At 38.5% G+C, this 22,118-nt stretch overlaps 1 protein-coding gene across 2 annotated transcripts in view; it reads right to left on the bottom strand.

Annotated features, from left to right (window-relative positions):
• Positions 1 to 22,118, bottom strand: part of KLHL2 (kelch like family member 2) — a 76,682-nt gene that overhangs the window by 19,039 nt on the left and 35,525 nt on the right. For both annotated transcript variants that reach the window (XM_054576118.1, XM_054576119.1), the window contains 2 exons: positions 9,490 to 9,652; positions 3,896 to 4,005 (listed from right to left, as the gene is read on the bottom strand). In XM_054576118.1, the coding sequence (XP_054432093.1) occupies positions 3,896 to 4,005; positions 9,490 to 9,652 (273 nt within the window). The remainder of the gene's footprint in view (positions 1 to 3,895; positions 4,006 to 9,489; positions 9,653 to 22,118) is intronic.

Raw genomic sequence — 22,118 nt, 5'->3', positions numbered from 1 at the left:
TATTTTTATAAAGCTTTAAATGACTTTTTGGTATTTGTATCCATTTTTTGATTCAATATTTGTAGAATTTTTTTCCCTAAAACAAAATATAAAACAAATCATTAACCCTTTTTTAGATGTGCTGCAAATACTTTCCTATTCTAATACTTGTCCTTTAACTTTTTTTATATGTATATTACTGGACAGCCTTAAGTGCTTAATATAGTAACATAGACAATATTTTACTTTATAGCTGGGTTTGAATATTTTACTTCAGGGTAAGAAAAATATTAGTTTGTATTTTCTCCTAAAATTCCTTAGATTCTACATATTGATTTTTAACTCACCTGAATATTTCTTGTATACTGTGTGAAACAGGGCTCTTTATTTCTTTTATTTCAGGTAATAGTGGTCCATGCACCTTATTTGTTGAATAAGCCTTATTTTACCCATTGATTTGAAATATCAACTTAATCATATGTTACATTGTTAGACAGATTAAAAAAAAGTGGCATTTCCTTTTTTCTCATGGTTAAACAATATTCTACGGTATATATACACACCAGATCTTCTTCATCTATCTAGTCATCTGTTGATGGACACTAAGTTGTTTCCGTTACCTTGGCTATTGTGGATAATGCTGCAATGAACGTGGATGGGAATGCAAATACCTCTTCAAAATCCTGTTTTCATTTCCTTTGGGCATATACCCAGAAATGGGATTGCTAGATCATATGGTAGTTCTACTTTTAATTTAATCAGTACTTTAATAGTACTTTTATATATTTAGTGAGTACCTTTCATTTGGTATTTATTAAGCATTTCACCAAGTCCATTATCAAATCTTGAACTTGAGTGGTAGCTGTGATAATCTGATGATACAGAATCTAATTCACTGTTGATAACCTTTCCAAATTGAATTTGGTTCTATTTGTCTACATTTAAATCTCAAGTCCCTTTGGAATAAAGCAACCAAAATAATAAATCAAAGACATTCTGGGATGAAAATCACATGTCCTTATAACCAACTTATCTTTGGCTTTTTCTCTAGATTTACAAACAAATGTTGGACCATCTACTTCTAAACTGAGATTCTGAAGAATAGATAAAAACTCTCTTTTGTGCCTTGGCTGGTGTGGCTCAAATGGCTGGAGTGTGTACCGTAAACCATAAGACTGCAGGGTTGATTTCTGCAGGGCACATGCCTAGGTTGAGGGTTGGGTCCCTGACTGGGGTGTGTATGAGAGGCAACATATCCATGTTTCTCTCTCATGTCAGTATTTCTCTCCCTCCCTCCCTCTTTCCCTCCCTTCCCCTCTCTCTAAAATCTGTAAGTATGTCCTCAGGTGAGGATAAGAAAAATAAATAAAAACTCTCTTTTGTCACAATAGAATATATTAAAATGTAGTATTTTGAATTAAAAATAAATTAGGGCATACAACTTACAATATATACCTATGAAAAAGCTAACAAACTAATATGAAGATGGGATCAGACTACATAATTTCCTTGCAGACTGTTGAATATATAACCCAGTAATCTTTAAAAGGTTGCAGAAAATGTTTGATATGTAAATGGGTTATTGGAAGCAAAAAATAGGTCACTTTGATCCAGGAATAGAGCAAAAAACTAAAAATAATCTACATTGTAATTAACATGCCTCTTTAATTCATTCAGTCAACAAATCCATCTAGTGCCTCTATGTGCCAGGTGCTAGAGAAGAGGGGCCTGTCAATTCTATCTACTGTTTCTCAGCTCTGCCTTCTCTTCTCCACCCAATTCTACCATTCCCCATCAGATCCTACTGCTCATGGATATGACTTCAACGTCCTCCTACCTAACCCCCACCCCACTTTTAGTCCATTCTGCACACTACCACTGCGATAGTCAGTCTCCAAAGCTGGTCCCCTAATAAAAGACATCTCCTGGTATCCACACCTTACGAGGTAACTGCCCACAGGGAATGTAAGCTAGCCTTGTACAACCAACAGAATGTGGTGGAAGTGGCACTGTGGGACTTCTAACACTGAGTCATGGCCTTTTGGGTTTCACGCTGGTCTCTTGAAATGCTCATTTGAGGGAAGCCAGAGGTCATGTAAGAAGTCTGATTACTTGAGATCACTAAGCTAAGAAAAACCGAAGTTGTCCACAGAGAGAAAGAAGGAGGGGCAAAAGAGAGAGGGAAAGGGAAGGAGAGATACCAACGAACCCCCAGCCCAAGAGCCAGACAAGTGAGTGAAGGAGCCATCATGGATATTTCAGACACAAGATGGAACGTGCAAAAGGGCTAGAGCCCCAGCAGAACCATTCCAGAAACCTCCAGTCATTCAAACCACCCCAGCTGACTCCCCCAACCCTGCAGAGAAAGGGCAAGCTATCCCTATATGCCCTGCATGAATTCTGCCTACAGAATTGTGAGCATAAGATGGTTGTTTTATGTCACTACATTTTGGGGTAGCTTGTTATGCAGCAATAGAAAACCAGAAGAGTCTTCATGGCACTTTTATAATGCAGGTATGCTGACAGTATTCTCCTGTTGCTTAAAACCTCTTACAGGTTCTTCATTACTAGTATGAAGTCAATTTTCTTTAATATGACCGAGAATACATTTTATTACGTCATCTTCCCATCCCTTCTCCTACCACTCTGCCAAACATACTCTAAACTCTAACCATACTGAAGCAACTACACGCAATTATTCTTTCACACATCTTCACACCTGCATGTTCTGTTCGCACTCCCGGAATGCCCTTCCCATTCCCACCCATCTTTATTTCCATGGCAAACTCGAACACATTTTTAAAAACTCGGATCAGACATCTGCACGAAGCTGAACTCCCATTCCCAACACCATCACAGGAATGATTAAATCTCCTTCAGTACCCAGCATTCTGTCATCATTTTCCCCACGGGTTGTCCCTCTAACCTATGAGCAAAGAATTCTATTTTGTTAATCTTCTTGTACCTAAGTCTCTATGGCCGTGTCTGGCACACGGTAGGCACTCAATACATGACTATCAAATGTGAATGGGAATGCCTTTTTCTTCTCTGTATTTCTAGAGTGCTAAGATTATACACCTCACAAACAATTTTCAGATATTTTTTATATGGTAAATATTAGAGTTAAATGTGTCTTTCTAGCCTCAGGTGGAATGAATACCCCTGAGGAATAGAATTAAAGTTTACACAACTTTACATACAAAGTATACAAAAGAAAGGCTCCAGTTTTACTTCCTCCAAACATAATGTGTTCATACACTTTCATGCCCTGACACATATGAGCTATAAAACCTACCCAAAGGAAAAAAACCCACTAAGAGAAGCCACTCCCTCCATCTATATGAAAGGCATAGGTGGCTGAAAAAGGCAACCCCAAACATGGAGAGACAGAAGGCTGCAAGCAACGAAGCAGCTACAGTCCTCTGGGAGGGCGGGCAGAGCCCTGGTAGGCCTAGGTGTGAGTAACAGGGGACCAGTCTAAAGGAAGAGCATGATCAAGGATGTTTGGTCTGGAAGCAGCTTAACTGTGCCACCCAGGAAAACTTCTTCCAACTTACATCATGGTGAAATTACTTTGGTTTGAGAAATACTAGATTTAGATCACATTCTTACAGGAATCTAGCTGTGGGAAGAAACCTGGTTCCCAAAAGACACTTCTTTCAGACAGTTTCATATGTGCAAGCTCTTGCTGTAGAGGTCAAGTACAAAATTCTAATGTGTAACAGTTTAGGAAACCTCCTCAAGAGTGAAGAAACACAGTAATTTACACAGACAATCAAGTCAACTGAGTTTCTTCACTTCCAGATCAAATATCACTGGCCAGCATTACACATACAGGATCACAAAATTACAAAACAAAATGGAATTTAAAAAAGTACTACATCACTGTACACGGGGAAAAGAAATATATACTTACCTTCTCTTCAGAAGATATGGTAAGTTTGTCACTTGAGATTAAGCTGCACACTTGTTCAATGCCGAGATTAAGAAATTCTTCACTAAGTACGACATCTGCAAAATGTTGCTCTGTTTAGAGATTAAAAAGGAACTCTATTAACACCAACATTCCATTATCATAGTTTTGAACTGCTTAAAAAAAAGAAGAGGCTTCTCTTTTTCTTTTTAATAATTTATTTTTTAGGAGAAGGGAAGAAAGATATAAGGGGAGAGAGAGAAGCAATGATTTGAGAGAGAAACGTTGATTGGTTGCCTCTAGCATGTGCCCCAACCTGGGACTGAACTGGCAACCCAGGCATGTGCCCTGACTGGGAATCAAACCAGCGACCTTTCATTTTGCAGGATGATGCCTAACAAACTGAACCACATTGGTCAGGGGAAAAAAGAATATATACATTTTAATATATTCTTAATTTAACCCAATAATGAAAAACAGAGCTGTACTTCCTCCAGGCAAATGATCTCAACATTGGTTCCAAGACCCCTCAATGGGAAATGGATAGTCTGTTCAACAAATAATATTGGGAAAACTGGATATCCACATGAAAAAGAATGGAGAAGGGTTCTTAAGTTGATTTTTATTGGTAACCTATAAGCTCCATGAACTTCAACATCCAAATCTCTTCCCTGATTTGGGAAGTTGTCGATCATTCTTTCTTTCAATAAGCTTTGTGCCCCTTTTTATTTCTGAAACTCCAATGCTTCACAGATTGGTCCTTGTGATGGTATCCCATAGGTCTTAGAGGCTTTCTTATTGTTTTTCAATCTTTTTCCTTTGTTCTCCTCTGACTGGATAGTTTCAAAATTTCTTTCTTCAACCTAAATGATTCTTCTGCTTGATCCAGTCTGCAAACAATGTTCACTGATGCATTCTTTATTTCATTCATTGACTTATTCAGCTCCAGAATTTCTGTGGGTTATGATTTCTCTTTGTTAAACTTCTCCCTTTGTTGTATTATTTTCCTAATTTTGTTAAACTGTCTTTCTGTGTTTTCTTGTAGCTCACCGAGTTTCCATAAAATAGCTATTTGAATGCTTTATTGGGTAAATCATAGATTTTCATATCTTTGGGTTCAGTTACTTGAAGATTATGATGATCCTTCTATGGTGTAATATGTCCTTCACTTTTATGTTCCTTGGAGTTTTGCAATGCTGTCTTTGCATTTAAAGTGCTGGTCACCTCCTCCAATCTTCACTAACTGCCTTTGGGAGAGAAATACCTTCCAACAGCCCTGCTTCTGAGCTTCTGAGGCTTTCTCTGGGATTCAGTTCCTCAACCTCTACCAAAAAATGTAACCTGAAAATGAACTCAATTTCATGAATATGGTCTGATCTGGACAGAACAAAATGTAATCATCACTTTGCATCTTTTGGGATGCAATTAATTACATTATTGATTTCTGTTGAATATATTGTACTATCAACTAAAACCCTAAAATCTTTGAATTGGTTTGGTCAACAGAAGCCTAATACATGTCACAAAGCTGAGATGAGAAATAAATGCTAAGGTTCCCTACAAGTTTTAACACTCTATAATTCTTTGATCCTGAATACTATTAGTTTCTAGGGAAAAAAATTCATATATACATCTCCAGCAGTTCCATTAACGCAGACACTTCCGGTGAAACCTCAAAACAGCTCTCTCATCTCACCTGGAAAAACTGTCAATAAAGAAGAACACAGAGACTGCATGTAGTTTGCTAGGGCATATATGAGGGCCATAATGAATGCAAGAATATAAAAATGGTTCATTCTTTTAAGAAGTGTCATTTAAGTTGGCATAAATTCAATCTAGAAGTACTGTACATCAGCCCTGGCTGGTGTGGCTCAGTGGACTGAGTGCCGGCTTGTGAACCAAAGGGTCGCCAGTTCGATTCCCAGTCGGGTGCATGCCTGGGTTGCAGGCCAGGTCTCTGGTAGAGGGGACACAAGAGGCAAACACACACTGATATTTCTCTCCTTTTCTCCCTCCCTTCCCCTCTCTCTAAAAATAAATAAATAAAATCTTTTAAAAAATTATTAAGATGGTAAATTTGATTTTTTAAAAAACTGCTATATACCAAATGCTTTCACAGTTCTCCAAAGAAAAAAATCTTCTGTATCAGTCAATTAACATTGCAATAGATCCTGAATAATCATCATCTGTTCTTTGGTATGCATATCACATAGTCAAAACTAGTAATACCGTTATTAAAACCACTGTCTCAAAACTAGTAATACTATTGTTAAAACCACTGTCTCAACACAAGTTTCATTTCAAAAGGGCGGCTTCCAAAATCATGAACCTATTTTGACAGATGTTTACCCCAAGCAGTGATTCCTAGCCTAAATTATAGAAAAGTGGGCAAACGACTGAAGTGGAGTGATTGCAGAAGAAACTGTTATGAGAACTGCTTTTACAGAGAATGAAGCATAATCTGAATACACTAAATTTGGGTGTAAGTTGACTATTACTGGCCTATAAACTCCTTGTAAGCAGAGATTCAATTGTACTGAGCCTGTCACCCTCAGCAGTCTGGGCAGTGCCAGGCACATAAAGAAGGTAGCTCTCAAGTGACTGACCACTGGGTCTTAACTGAGCAGCCAAGAGATAGCTGGGGAAACTGGGACCAGAGAGTATATATTTATGAAGAAACATAAGCACAGGAAAAGGTAGGAACATGTTCAGCACAAAAGATGAGACCTTGGAGTTCCAAATACCAACAAGGTACTTCATGCTCTGGAACTGTGGTCTACCGTGGCAAGCAGATTTCTGGAGGACAGGTGGTAGTCACAAGGAACGATGAAAGGGGGTCTCAAAGGAGCCAGAACGTATTTGGAAGTTGCTGGTGGCAGGGAAAATCAAGAGTAGTGGGAAGAGACAACCTAAGTGCCAAAGACAGAAGTATGCCCGAAGGCCCAGAGAGAAAATGGGCCACAGAGAGAATGCTGCAGAATGAGAACCAGCCAGCAGTGCAGAACTGAGCATGGTGACAATGACAGACCAATGGTCTGCAGGAGACAGACACCCTTCTACACAAACCCCCAGTGAGTCAGGGGAATGGTCCCTTAAAGAAGATTGCCCCAACATGCAGTGTCGGGGGAAAGCAAAGCTTCACTTAAGACAATGGAAGAGAAGGCACACATGTAAAAGCTGGACATACAAAACAGCTGACCAGTGCGCAAGCACAGAGGAAAGGCTAAGAAAAGAGCAGTGTGAGGTGCCTGGACAAGCCTGGGATGCATCAACAGATTAATGAGAGTTCGGAGCAAGAAGAGAATGGGCCCAGACAGGTGTGGCTCGGTGGGTTGGGCATTGTTCCTGCGAATCGAAAGGTCGCCAGTTCCATTCCCAGTCAGGGCACATGCCTGGGCTGCAGGCCCGGTTGAGGAAACCAATCAATGTTTCTCTCTCTCCTTCTTTCTCCCTCCCTTCCCTTCTCTCTAAAAGTAAATGAAATCTTTTTAAAAAGACAAAAACCCAATTTTTCTTTATAGTTTTTCGGAAAGTGACAATAACTTTTCCACAAAAAAATCTTGGCATAATTACAAAGAAGGACTCTACAAACTAAAATATGGAGATGCTCTAATTTTGGTGGAAAATTGTTCATATTTTGTAGTATACTATAATAAGACTTTAAATTAAAAAAAGAAATTAAAAAACCTATTTCCTGAAAGCACAGTAAATGAGTTGTGTCTGACAGAGTAAAACTATGAGTTCTAGCACATCATGTAAAACATATATCTGGACATCTTTTCAATTAATCCTGCTTTATTTGTTTTCTTCCCAGCCCCTCTTCCTATCTCTTAAGAGTCAGTAACATTTATCAAGCACTTTAGAGACAACTAGCAGCCCAAGAAAGATATGTTAGTGATTGCTTTATGCAGGAAAAAACTATCAAAAAATATATACGCTTCCTTGATTTTCCTAATAAAAACTACTTAAAACAGGCACATTATGTGTAGCAGCTAATGGACCTTACGAGTTTAAAAGGAATATTTTCTATTTGCTGAAGAACAGAATTGGTTGTATGGGAACACACGAATGGATTCAAATTTGTCCTTGATTTTTCTTAAAATGCCTCATCCCACTCAAAAGGATTATGTGAATATCATTAATATGACAGGTATTCCCCAACTTACAAAAGGGTTGTGTCCTAAAAGTTCATCCATAAATAAGCTTTGTGGAACTTGGACCACATTTTTCTACTGAAACAATTTTACAAAGGGTAGATAGGCTAAATCAGGCCACCCAGTAGAAATCTATAAAGCTAAATTTACTAGACCTATTGTGTTTTACTGAAGCATTTCTTGTCGTTGTTTTTTTGTTTTCAACTAACTACCTTATACCATTATTTCTTCAATAAATGCAACAGGAAACCTGGAAATACTTTGCCTTTCCAGTGCCCTGCATGTGCACACATGTGTGCACACCCCCCCCCCCCAACACACACCCACACCCCTCTCACCAGGTCTATGTGTCAAAATGTCTCTTACTCATCACACACACACACACACACACACACACACACACACACCCCACCCTCCCCGCGCCCCCCAGGTCTATGTGTCAAAATGTCTCTTACTCATCACTCACAGACACACACACACACCCCCACACCCACCCCCCAGGTCTATGTGTCAAAATGTCTCTTACTCATCAGAGTAAACGCGGTGAAGCATAGTTTAGAAGAGGGGCTCTCACGTTTGAAGGCTGGAGAAGGAGGGGTTACAGAGCTCACTAAGAGGCAGTGGTCATGGAAGGTCCTATAGTAACTCACCCTACTAGATCTCACAGATACAGAGGACTGATGGTGGACTATAACTTCCACAAGATATACCTCCCAGAAAGATGGTTAAAGAAACAGAAAATTCCTAATAATCACTTTTAAAATATTTTAAGTTTACAAACTGAAAGAAAAATAAGTTATTGGTTACTTCTGTGTACTTTAGTTGCATCCAAAGCCATAACAAGAATTTCTCCCCCTTGGCTGAAGAGATGGGGGAATCTCAGGGTCCTACATAGCAACCAAGTTATGGCTTCCTTGACAACAGCAATGAGCCCTCCCTCTGCCACACATACAAGATCCTGGAAACCACTGTCTAAGAGAGGCTGCCTATATTGAATCTACTTTTCTACTCTACCCAAAGGCATCTATTTTGATTGCTTTGAAGATTTTTAAGCCACAAGATTGTTTTAATGGATTCAAAAGGAGGGTGTCAAAAGCCACAGAGATAAAATGACTTCATTCCATATGTAAATATTTTCTTATATGAGTATTTAAAAATATGAAAGAAAAACACACAAGGATTCAATACTTGCATAAAACTAGCTGTTCTATTACTTAGGCCGAATACCAATTTCTGGTGGGATTTTCTTTTTTTAAGTTCAGAATTTTATGAGCACGCTTCAATTATGCAGTGCTACCATTATAACCTTTTTAATGTATATTTATAAAGCCCAGATCCAGAAATGGGATATGACTTTCCAGAAATCACTCTAGATTAATTGCGTAACTCAAGATTACCAGATTCTTCCTGGTCTCTAACTCAGCGGATGTCTATTTGACTTGCCTGCATAGGTGTTGGCCTTGTTCAGGAGGTCAGTGCACGCATGCATATCAGCAAAAGCCCGAATTCCTAAGCAGTTGACAGGGTGAAGTTGAGATTCCAAAAATTCACAGCAAGTCTTCTTCACATCCTGTAACTGTAACAGGCCAGCGGCTGGGAGAAGCACCTGCAACACACAGTTAAGCATGGTTAGGCAATAGGCTGGAAAAACCCTGTCACTATCATTTCTACATAGAGCACAAGACGTCTAGCCATAGTTTATGATCTGCATCCAGACACAAACACAGAAAAGTAATGTAACAATTATTTGCAAAAAAAAAAGAGTGATGCTTCTTCACATTCCCAAAAATGTCTACGGACTCTTTCAAAGGTCTCTTCTTAGTCTTAAGAATACATAGAAATTAGACCATACCAGATATAATAGTTGTTCTTAAAAGCATAAACGAAATGTTCCTTGGAGTTTTAAAAACGTAAAGTTGTTAGGATGCTAGGGGGTACTATGGTTCAGGGAAAACTATTTTGTTGCCTTAGCTTGAACAGGCATGAGCTTCAGTGATTTGTGGAGCAGGGGTGAGCCCAGAGTAACATGCACCAAAACAAAACCTCACTTTGTCCTTCCACTGTCTGAACAACACAGCGAACAGCTTTCCTCAGGGGCTAGAACAACTTTAAATTCCACAGTGTCTAGCTATAAGCAGATAGTGTTTCTAGAAGGTAACATATATGCTGAAAAAGAAAACATAAAAGCTAATTGCTTAATAATAACTTTTTATTTTGTGTTTTTATCTGAATAACTCCAAGAAATTTTCTTTAATTAATTTTCTTTAATGGGGCAGTCTATGGGACTTAGCCAGTATCTTCACTGTAAATATTACATCTAACACTACAGCTGCTTTTCAAATAGGTCAGTAATAAAAACATTTTTCCTTATAAGTGAATTACTACAGTGATGTGTTAAGGAAGATATCTGAAAGTCAAACTCAGAAGGAAAACTTCATAAAAAGAAGTTCTTGAACATCTGTTCTTTTATAAAAGCAAACAGGGGAAAAAAGCTCAGTATTAGAAAAGTGGTCAATTTTAGAAAGGACCGCATTAGCATAAAAAAAATAAATAAAACGTCTGTTCATTTCAATAATGACTTTCGTATCAGCGAATATGCAGCCCAAAGAGAAAAAAAAAATAATAGTTTTGAATATCTTTTACAATTTTCTTAAATCTGTGTATAAAGTCCTAAATGTGGAAGAGAAAGAGTGCACCGTGTCTTTCTGTAACATGACCCACTCTGTTTTCTTAAAGAATCCACAGAAGCTTTAACTGTCAAATCTACAGGCTGTGTGTGTGCGCCACCACGTACATAATCAAATGCTCATGAATAAAGGACTAAGAGGATATCTTGTGTTTCAGTCAGCCTCCACCAACTAATATTCATTTTTTTGATAACATAAAAACAGTATCTAAAAATAATGCCTTTTCCTTCTGAATTAAAAAAAAAATAAAGTGCTATTTATAGCCAAGCCTTCTATATAATATGCATAGTGTGTTTCCTTATGTTATGAGAATAAATCTCCATGGGAGACTTTAGTCGAGATAATTTGCATATTGAAGGATTTCCTACACTGGTATAATTGTGCTCTGAAGCAACGTAAAGTACACTCCAAGTTGCCTAACAATGCAGCCATTTAATTCAGCCGTAAGTAGAGTTAAGAAAGTGGTCTTCAGTGTAAGATTTAATCTCTGTGAAATTTGCACATAATGAGCACCCATCTAATTAGCATTTTCCCAGAGAAAACATAGTGTAGTACAGGAGTATTCAAATTACTTGATAGTACAGAAAGACAGAGGTACTTAGAGGGAAAAAAGTGACTGCGCAGAAACAGGCTCACTCGTGCACTGTGGCTGTATACAGAGATTGGCAAAAGGAGGCTTACAGTTGTGAGAACACAAAACAGTTTATTCTTGTATTATTGGTTATTAATTATTGTATTATTTTCCATATAACTTGTAAACCTACTTTTTGCCCATCCTGTATTGGTTCAACTTCCATGAAGAGTAATTTTCTATTTCAATCAAAATTACAAATGCCCATATCCTCTGACCCAACTTAACTTACAGATACACTAACGCACAAACTCTCATGTGTACAAGGCAATCATTAGAGAATTATTGTAGGTATAGTAGATGTTAGAAAAAATCCTAAATGTCTATCATAAAGACACTGGTTACTTAAAAGAATCTATTCAATGGACTACTCTGCAGTCATTCAAAAGAATAAGAAAACTGTACAAGTGGGATAATTTCTTAAGTGAAAAAAATTAGTGATCGGCTCATGCTATACCAGCATACACATATACATTCACACTTATATACGCATCCATTTTAAAAAGCACCCATAAAAGGCTTTAAAATTCTTATCTTGCTTAATTTCAACTTCATCACTACCAAATCCAGATCTACCTTATCAAGAGACTGAAATGCATAAAACTATATAATCTCAGATCTGGAAAGAATAAAACAAGTAAATCAAGAACATGAAAGTTATTTTAATTGTAGGCCATGCGGCTAGAAATTCTTAGGAATTTTTTATAGATGGCAATGATGAGTCAAGTGCCTCCCTGCTTGGCAAGCATATATGAAATATACCTTACATGTTAGTCACATGTATAAAACAAGTTTATTCATCTTTTCCTTTTGACACTAAATTCTTCAAAAATGCCTCAGTTTTATGATGCAATTTTACTAGCACTAAACATCAACAGCTCCTAATTAAGAAATTAATTACATATAGCTTCAAAAACAGTTCAAAATTGTCCCAGGCTTACTAACATGGCCCCTGGTGACCATTAGTCACTCATGATGAAAACAAGAAAGCAGCTATGGCCACATCAACATTCTAGATTACTTTGTGTATTATTTGGATAGCCAGGTAAACCAAACAAAATAAAAAATGCTCCAAATTTGTGATGACCCATATCCCACAATCAGAACCACTCAAAACAGCTGGCAGCCTTTGATAATCAAATCAAATCAAACCTCCTTATTTGTCTAATGAAGAAACCAAACCCTCAAGAGAGGCAAATGACTTAACCAAGTCATATAGCTAGCCAGGGGAAAGCTGAAGCTAAAATCAAATTCACCAACTCTTTGGTTTATTGTCCATTCCATTATCTTGAGCCCCATTTCAAGGTGCAGAATGTGCTTATCTGAGTTCTAAATCTCCAATATTATTCTTCCAGTAAGAGTAATAAAGATAATAATAATTTCAACAATGCATTCTTAAGAGTTGTTTCCATTTCCTGAGTAATTACCATGTCAGGCACTGTGCTAAAATCTTGGCAAGTAATAATACCTCATTATCCCCATTAAACTGCAAAGTTTCTTTTTAGAAATCAGCTGACAGTCTTATGGGAACTCCAAGCATTCTGATTGTCCTGATTGGTTTTTTGCGTCCTTCTGTTCCAAATCATTGACTTGATTCTTGGCTTCTTCCATTCTACTGCTGTTTCCCTGTAAATTGTTCTTTATGTCAATCAATGTATCCTTCATTTCTGACTGGATCTTTTTTATGCTGTTGAGGTCCTCACTAAGTTCCCTGAGCATCCTTATAATCAGTGTTTTGAACTCTGCATCTGATAGATTGCTTATCTCCATTTTGTTTAGCTCTTTTTCTGGACTTTTGATCTGTCCTTTCATTTGGGCCATGTTTGTCTCCTCATTTTGGCAGCCTCCCTGTGTTTGTTTCTATGTATTAGATAGAGCTGCTTCGACTCTGTGTCTTGGTAGTGTGGCCTAATGCAGTAGGTGTCCTGTAGGGTCCAGTGGCACAGCCTCCAGTATCACCCAAGCTGGGTACTCGAGGTGCTGCCTTCGTGTGGGCTGAGTACACCCTCCTCTTGTAGTTGAGCCTTGGTTACTTTTGGCAGGTCAATGGGAGGTATTTACCCAGGCCAGTCAGCTACAAGGACTGGCTGTGACCACTGACAACCAACCTCCGCCCTCCGTGGAGGATCAGCTGGGCAGGGGCAGGGGCAGGGTGGTGGTGCTCCAATATAGTCTGTAGCTGTCCACTAAGTATGCTGGCCCTGGGGTTTCCCGGTGGTGCAGGCCAAGGTTAGCTCCAAACTGTGTTCTGCCCAGGACCACCCTGAATGAGCTATAAAGCAATCTGAGATGGCTGCTACTTGTGCTAGGCTTGGAGATTCCCAGGCAAAGCCAAGCTGTGAATCTAAGCTGGCTGCTGCTAGTGCCAGACCTGGGGCCACTTAGCAAGAGGTATGGGGGCTTGGGGCTCACTGTGGCCAGCTGTTGCTTGTTTGAGAGGATTTAGAAAGTTGTGAAGCACAAGCCAAGACCAACCATTCATAGAGAAAAGCCACTTTTAACAGCTTGAGTGAACCTGTAAGTTGGGAGGGATGGAGCCTCAAGGGATCTTCCAGGCAGGGCAACCAGTGTTAGCCAGGTTGGTAGAGTCTCAGATATGGCACCTGTCTGCTGGCTCTGTGGCTCTGTGAGGAGAGGGTTCAGAAAAGGGGCAATGGCCTCTGCCCGCCTTTCTCTCTGTGAGTAAGCTGTCCCCCAGGTCTCACCTTGATGTCAGACATTTCAGTTCCTTCCTGTATGCCCCTGGTGCGTTTCAAGCTGCTACTCCAGTGCTGGAGCTCAGAGGGAGTGAGTCTGAGTAAGTCTGTGTGTGGGTTCTTTAAGAGAAACTGCTTGGGACTCCAAAAATTTCTTCCACGGACTCAATCCCTGCTGATTTTTGCAGCCAGAAGTTACAGGGTCTTAGCTTCCTGGCACTGGGACCTGAGCTGGGAGGGTTTGGTGTGGGGCTGGGACGCCTTGCTCCCAAGATATCACTCCTGAATTTTTATCCACCACACATGGATGTGGTACCAACCCATTCTGTCTCTGCCCCTCCTCCCAGTCTGGATGTATGTGTTTTTTTTAAATTCTGTAGCTGTCAGACTTCTATTCAACTGGATTTCTGACAGTTCTGTGTAATGGTTGTTTTATAATTTTGTTGGAATTTTGATGTGGTTGTGCAAGGAGGCTAGCCATGTTTACCTATGCTGCCATCTTGATCAGATGTCTCTGGGAAGAATGTGCTTTAATCTGGGGCTAGCATATCTCATTGCTTATTTTCTACAAAGTGGATAAACTATAGGATTAGTAACAAACGTGACAAAAACCTGGCAATGTAAAGAGGTAGTCTCTTAATTTCCTATTTAAGTCACAAAAATATCTTGGGCATTGTAACTAAGAGGTCTGAAGAATAAACAAGAGGTCTGGAGAATAAATTTATATCTCTAAACCAAATTTTTCTGAGCTCTGTAGAGCACACAGAGTTGAATAGTACTGTTTCTTGTATGAGGTAAATTACATTGATGCAATAAACCCCCCGCCACAAAACATTATAATGTAACGGAAAATTTACATTGGCTTCATTTTTTCATATGCTTTCCTGGTATTAACCCTGAGACTGATGAAAACAACCTTAAGGTACTCTAAGATCTTGAAATGTTTTCTAAAACATCAAAGAAAAAGTAATTATATTTGCTATATGTTCTGAATGTTAATGATATAGTCTAAGAATCTAAATCAAAGTGATTAATTCCCATATAGTGTATACACTAAGGAAGAGCCACATTCCAGAAGCTTAAACATACCTCTTGGGTCTTCCATGCCCTAAGAAAAAATGTAAAGCAGGGAGTTTGTCTTGAGGCCCAGGTCAACTCTCCTTCCTGCAGGCTCCTCCCTACATGCTTCTCCTTTAGGTCTCCTCCATTGCCCCTAAGCTTCTCCACTAGACCCTGCTGTTCTCACCATGGTCTCAGACCTTTTCTGCTCACTGCTAAAACATTGCTCCATTTCATCTGCTTCATAACACTTACCACTGTCAAAAATGATTTTATGAATTTGCTCCCATGTGTACTGTCTCTCCCTGAAAAAGAATCTCCACTCTTTAACAGTAGGGTAACATCTCTTTTACCTCCTGTTGTATCCTCAGGAACTAGAAGAATATCCAGGTGCCTAATAAATGAATCAACCTGAATATAGAGTAATTTGTTACTCTTGTAAACATTTAAGAGATACAATTTTAGATGTCCTTTCACCCAGAAACACAAACTGGTAAGGAACACTTGTATCCCACTGCAAACCCGCTCTTGCTCAGGATGCCACTGCAGCTACCAAGTCCAAGTGGACACTGATCACCTTTATGAAGATGTCACCAAACCTCTTCCAAACCTCTCTCTGGCTTCCCATCCAGGAAAGTACTGGGGACTTACACTTCCCGAATCTGGAATCTCAGAGGGAAAAATGGGACCACCCTTGACCAATCACCAATGGTCCAAAGGAGGATGATGGATAAATACTTCCCCTTTTTACACCCCAAGCTCTCAGACAAACTTCATAAGGCTCCTCAAAAGGTCCTGGTGAAAATAAACATGCTACATTTAGCCGTGGCCAGAACTACACCTCATTTTGAATTGCTTTTCCCTCTTTTCCAATTTAAATTCCCCATTCATTCACTATTGCTCTCTTGGATCACTTACCCAATAAACTAGCCACCCAAAAGCCTTGCTTCCAGGGGAACCATGGGACAAACTTGAATGTAGATATACTTAGTTATAAAAATAAGATTACAGTGCTGTGTAAGGGGACTAAGTGGTAATGAAGAAAATACAATAAACATCTATGTTCCCAAAAAATAATTTTAAAAATGAAAAGAACTTAATGTCCAATAACAAGAGACAGATGAATTCTATAATATCAATAAAATTGAACTTTGTATTGAGATACTGTAGACAAATATTTAAGACTTGAAAAATGTTCCCAATATATTTAGTATAAAAAGCTAATTACAAAACAGAATATACCGTATGAACCCCCTTTTTTGTAAACATACATGTAGAAAAACACAGACAGTATTAGAGGACTATACCACAATTATTAAGAAGGATTATTTCTGGAGATAGTATGAGGGCTTTCTGTTTCTTTTTATTTTTATTTTCTAAAATTTCTTTAATGAATATATACCATTTCTGTGATCACAAATTATTTAAATGAAAGTCAAGAAGAAGGAATAAAGGAATGCTCCTTTCTGGGTCTTTATAATTCTAGCCAGTGCAGAAATGGGTAAGCGGAGCTATTTATTTAGCGACGAGCACCCACCACTCAACAGAGAGTGCCTCAGTTTGGCCTGTCCTCTGAGTAATGAGTCTCAACTGCCTTTGATCATCAAGCTCGTGTTTTATACAATAAGTAAGCTCTACCCATCACTCTTCTTGTTCATGTGAACAGCAATATCTTAAGGGCTTGGAGAAACATGGAGTAAAAGAACATGGCCAGCTAATTAAATAAACAACTTTGAATGCTATCATTTTGTTAAATAGAAAAAAAATATTTTCATTTAGATGTTGATTTCCAACATAAGACACATAAAAGCCTAAAAATTTTATTCTGTGGAGATGTTTTCTGCAATAAGCAAAGAAGTAGGGGGAAAGCTACCGCTGATTAGCGAAGACAAGTAGAACACTAGACACGGAAGACAGCCGAGCCAAACAATTAGCACCCAGATGACACTCTTACACCAGCTGCACATTTTAAAGTAAGATGCTTTCATCTACTTCATGTTGTTTGACAAGCCAAATTACACATAAAATTGTTTCACTTAGACAAGTACATTCCTTCTGCTTGGCTATTAGGATCTGTACTTTATTCCCAGCTTTGGTATTTATTTATTCCATTGGGGGAAATAATTTATATAGTAAGTCTCTTAAATCCTTAGCCATTAGCAGTGTGTTTATGGGAAGATATGACCAATGGGTCTGATTGCTCCATATATAAGATTTCCAGATGTCTATGAAAAAACGCAGACATGAAATTCACAATTCAGTCACTATTTACAGTAAGTGCACTGCTAAAAGCAGATTTTTATTAATTTCCAAGCTATTTTATATTCATATCAGAAGCACCTGTTTGTTTAACATGGAAGGAACTTGCATGCCAGAAAGGATGTGAAAAGAAACAAGGAAGTAGCTGTCCAAAGACTAAGAGCAGAGGGAAGAAATTATCCCAACACTTAAGCTATCTGACGTTGAACTAAAAGAGCCTCATTATGATATATAACCGATAACTTTCAATAACATACATCTTCTATGATCTGCATTAGATCCCCAGTTTATGAATAAGTCATGTTTCACAAATTTATTTTCTCAATTGGCTGTTGATGCTCATTGAACCTTTACTCACAAAAGCAGTGTTAAAAGTAGTTGCACACGACAATATCAATGAACATAATATTACTGCCTTACTGCTGTGACCTCAGAGGGTATGGGGTGCAGGGAAGAAGAAAGAAGTTTCCTTCCTCTTTCTGGGAGGCAGGCCTGGCCCAGTACAGTTTCAAAACAGGAAGTGCTTGCCCTTGGCATCCTGCCACCTCAACCGCACTTCTACATCTCAAAGCTCGAAACCTCGGCCGCCAGGAGCCAGGCCTCTGCTCTGTGCACCCAGCTATGATTCTCTACCCAGATCTGCTTTTCCTGACTGCTAAGTGTTTCATCCTCTAAATACACCTAGGTTCCCTTCCCCTCCCCCTTAACCCTTCCCCAACGTCAATCCCTCGGGATAGCTACTGCCAGCAGGGTCAAAAGGAAAACCATCTTATTAATCACTCAGATTAATGGTTAATAGTGCATCACCTTTCAGGACAAATCCTTTCCAGAGGCATTTAAAGTTTTAACAGGCCAACTCTTCAGCAGAATACATCTGTAAGTAATGTCATTTCCAATGGTATAATAAATGAAGGGGAAAAGGAAAGGTAGTCTGGGGAAAAAAAAATTGTGGGGCCTGCCCGAAAGCTACCTCTCCTATACTATCCTTTTACAGATGTTTTTTCCATTATTTTTAACCCAAGGTTTCTCTAAATGGCCAACTTATTCAACAGTGGCTCAAATATATAATGAAAACAGCACCTATCTTGTAGAGTTGTTGAAAAAGTCAAATTAGATGGTCAACCATTCAATACAGTGCCTAGCACATGACCAAAGTAGTATATTAGTTCTAATGTAAGGACTTTTTTCTTCAATTAAATTGAACAGTCAACCCTATGACCATGGAATACCAGATTTCCTCTCTCCCTCACAAGGTGATATTCTATCTGGACCATTCACAATGAGCATAAGATTGCTTTCGTTTTTAACCAAATATTTCCAAAGTAAAGATATAATCAGCGCCAATTTGGAAAAGAACAGACACAGCATACGAACATGGGAAAAATATTTGATACCTCACTAATTGTCAGATAAACACGAATTAAAATAATGAGAGGGCACATTTTATCACTATTGACACATTTTTTTTTTAAACGACACATACATTCAGGTCAAGGTATACACAGGAAGCCTTGGCCCCTAGCACATTTTTATCATCACTGTAAACTAGACTTTAACCCTGGAAGTATGTTTCTGGAAACCTACCCTGAGAAACTAGTTCACAAAACTGAAATAGGTTACAATCCATGAATTTTATTTTAGCATTACTTATAAGAGTAGGGGGGGAAAAAACCAGAAACAACTGAAGATGTTAAATCTTTACGGCAACAATTAAGTAACTTATGTTGAATACACATGATGAAAAGTTATAAACAGTGACAGACAATGAAGGCTAATAATGGTTTTTATAAATCTAATATTTCTAAAATATTTGTGATATACATTCATATTATCAAATTAAATGGACACACAGCTTTAATCATATTAGGAAAACTTAATGGACATCAAGTTCTCTTAATTTCAAGGAAATTGAAAAATAAGTATGTTGACAGAGACAGAAAGAACAAACAACTAAACATTTCCACAAGATTTCTTTTTTGACACAGAGTAGACATAAGAAAGTGAAAAAAACGGTCCACTGATCTTTCTAAGACAGCAAGGCTCCCTGCCCTTTCATCCAAGGGTTCCCCAGCCTGCAGCACTGAATCTGTATCCAATCCCGCCTCTAATTAGAGAGAATGTCTGGGCCTTAACTTAAGCAGCTTAACCCAGTCCTAACACGACCTTGGGCATTGTGATCCTCTGTTCCCCAGACCCAGTTCAAGCCCACATGCCCCTCGCTACCTCTAATGAGGGTCCATCCAATGGGTATCAGTAACATAGCCCTACTGTGCTGTGCACTGACCAGTTTCCCCGGAGGCTGAAATTCTGTCCTTGGTTCCTGCCCAGAAGATGCAGAGTGCTTCTTCCCAGGCTCTTCTCTTCCTGTCCCATTCCTGCCAGGACCTCCTCCCTGGCTCAGCTTCCATGAATCAAACAGGGCTGGCCGCTTCTCACGGGCAATCCCTTGCTATTTATCTGACAAATATTTATTCAGCTTTAATAAATACCAATCACCAGTCTAGGTTCTAGGAATATGGTAGTGAACAAAACAGAATATATATACCAGCCATCCTAGAACCTAGGTCCTAACAGCTAGTGCTTACGCTTAGTATACATATGTGCAGAGTGCACCGTCCTAGCACTCCTGCCCTTCAAAGTGGCCTTCAGATCTCAAAGTCCACGAGCACTGAAGGGCTCAGGAGCCGTAAACATTATCCCTGAATCTGTCTCTGAGTTCCTAGCCTCAGGAGCAGAACAGAATTAGTATGAAAAGAATGGAGAATGAAATCATACCACAGGCTCTAGAGTCAAAGAACTCTATCCTTGAAGGCTGATATGCTCCATGCTAGCGGTGTGACCCTAGAAAATCACTAAGCCCCTCTGAGCTGCAATTCTCTCATCTGTAAAAATCAATCCTCTGTCATGAACATTACATAAACTACACAAGGTCAGTACTTAGCAAAGTGACTGGAATATGGAAAGTAGGCAGCCCCTTCTTCCCAAATAAATATTTTATTCTATTTCTACTATCATTTATCTAAATTAATTCATTTTAATCTCTTCTCCTTTAGTCCCTGCTCTCAAAAATTACTACAAATAAAAAAATAAAAAAAAAAAGACTGACAGTCTCTCGACTAACCGAACATGCATTTCACTTCTACAGATCAAAATTTCCTTCTGAATCTCCATTTGATCATCCAGGGTTCTTTCTTTCCACAAATTCAGAATTTCATGAATAATTAAAAAACAGACTAACAGACTATCACTGTCTCGACATCCACCTTCCGAAAACAGAGTTTGTTTACTTATTTTTTTGATTTTGGAACTGGTATAGTAATTTTATTTTGAGGTCATGCAATCTCCTTCTGTAATGAGGCTTTTAGGACTTCTGGAAAGGAATTCATCATTAAGGCTGGTTCCTTTTGTTTGTTTCTTTTTTTTTAAGTATATTTTATTGACTATTCTATTTAAACTGGTTAAATAAGAATGTTAAGATTGAGGCAGGAACCCACTGTCTAAAGCAAAAAAAACTGGGACCAACAATTACCTTCAGTGGGCTTCAAAAATATTTTTTAAAATATTAAAATAAGCAAGTACATTTTTAAGGGACTGAGATTATTAGTTAATTCAAAGAACAGAGGTTAAGAGGTAAATCTGTTACTATGAGGGACTAATGACATGTCTGGCTATTCAAAGGTGCTGCGTGGATGTATTTATAACTGTGAATGATGGCTACCGAAATAACTGACAAATACCGGTTTCAAATAATTTATCTTCATTGTCTCCTTTTTGCGGCAGCCACCCCCTAGACCAAGGGAAGTAATCCCAACAGCTCCAGGGCCCTGTGTTTATTACGTGCAACTCCTCCCTCTCTCTTTCCTCCTCCTCTCCTCTCTTCCCTCTCTCCCTCCTGCCTTTTCCTCCATACCTCTCCTTTTTCATCTTCTTTCTCAATTGATTTATATTATTCAGAGGCCCCCAAAGATTACCAAGTTTATTCCAAGTTTTTTCCCAAGACTGAAGAGGCTGCAGATAATTTTTTAAAAATTTTTTGTATTCTTAAATATTATGCTACATCAAAACAGGCACTCAGATAGACATGCCTACACACACACATTACACACTCTTACTTCTTGGACAAACAGCTTCTTTTCAGTTGTATGTTATTTCTCACAAGATAGTATTTTATATTCTCTCCTCCCAACCCTGTCTGTAATAACTATTTATACACTATCTCCCACCTTTATTTCTCAAAGCCTATGCTTGACATGAAAAAGAGAAAGATTATAAGATCAGATCAAATTATTGTTGGAGAATAAAAAGTGAGAAAACACATGATAGAAAAACACAGGATAAACAAAATAATTTAAAAAAAAATCACATTTAACAGGTAATTAAATTACTTCATCCATCTTACTGATGCCTCTCCCTGACCCCAAATGGAGCTTAATTATACAATATGTGTTGTTCTCAATGATCCTCAGCAAAGCGCTTTAAGTCTTATTCCTAACAGCCAAAAACCTTAAACACATGTCCATCAACATGCTACATAAATCTGTGCAACAGAATCCTCGGCAATAAAGAGGAGTAAACTACTGAAAAATGCCACAACACAGGTGAATTTTGCAAGTGTTATGCTGTGCCAAAGAAGCAAGCATCAAAAGAATGCATTCTGTACGATCCCATTTGTAAAAAGTTCAACAAAGCGCATAACTAATCTATCAGAGTAGAAATTATTATCAGTGGCTGCCTGAGGTC

Source organism: Pteronotus mesoamericanus, unplaced genomic scaffold (assembly GCF_021234165.1).
Source record: "Pteronotus mesoamericanus isolate MK-2021 breed Mesoamerican mustached bat unplaced genomic scaffold, CSHL_Meso_final contig_32, whole genome shotgun sequence".
In the NCBI taxonomy this organism is placed as follows: domain Eukaryota; kingdom Metazoa; phylum Chordata; class Mammalia; order Chiroptera; family Mormoopidae; genus Pteronotus; species Pteronotus mesoamericanus.
Note: the sequence above shows the minus strand (reverse complement) of the source record. Positions and strands in the feature narration are given on the sequence as shown.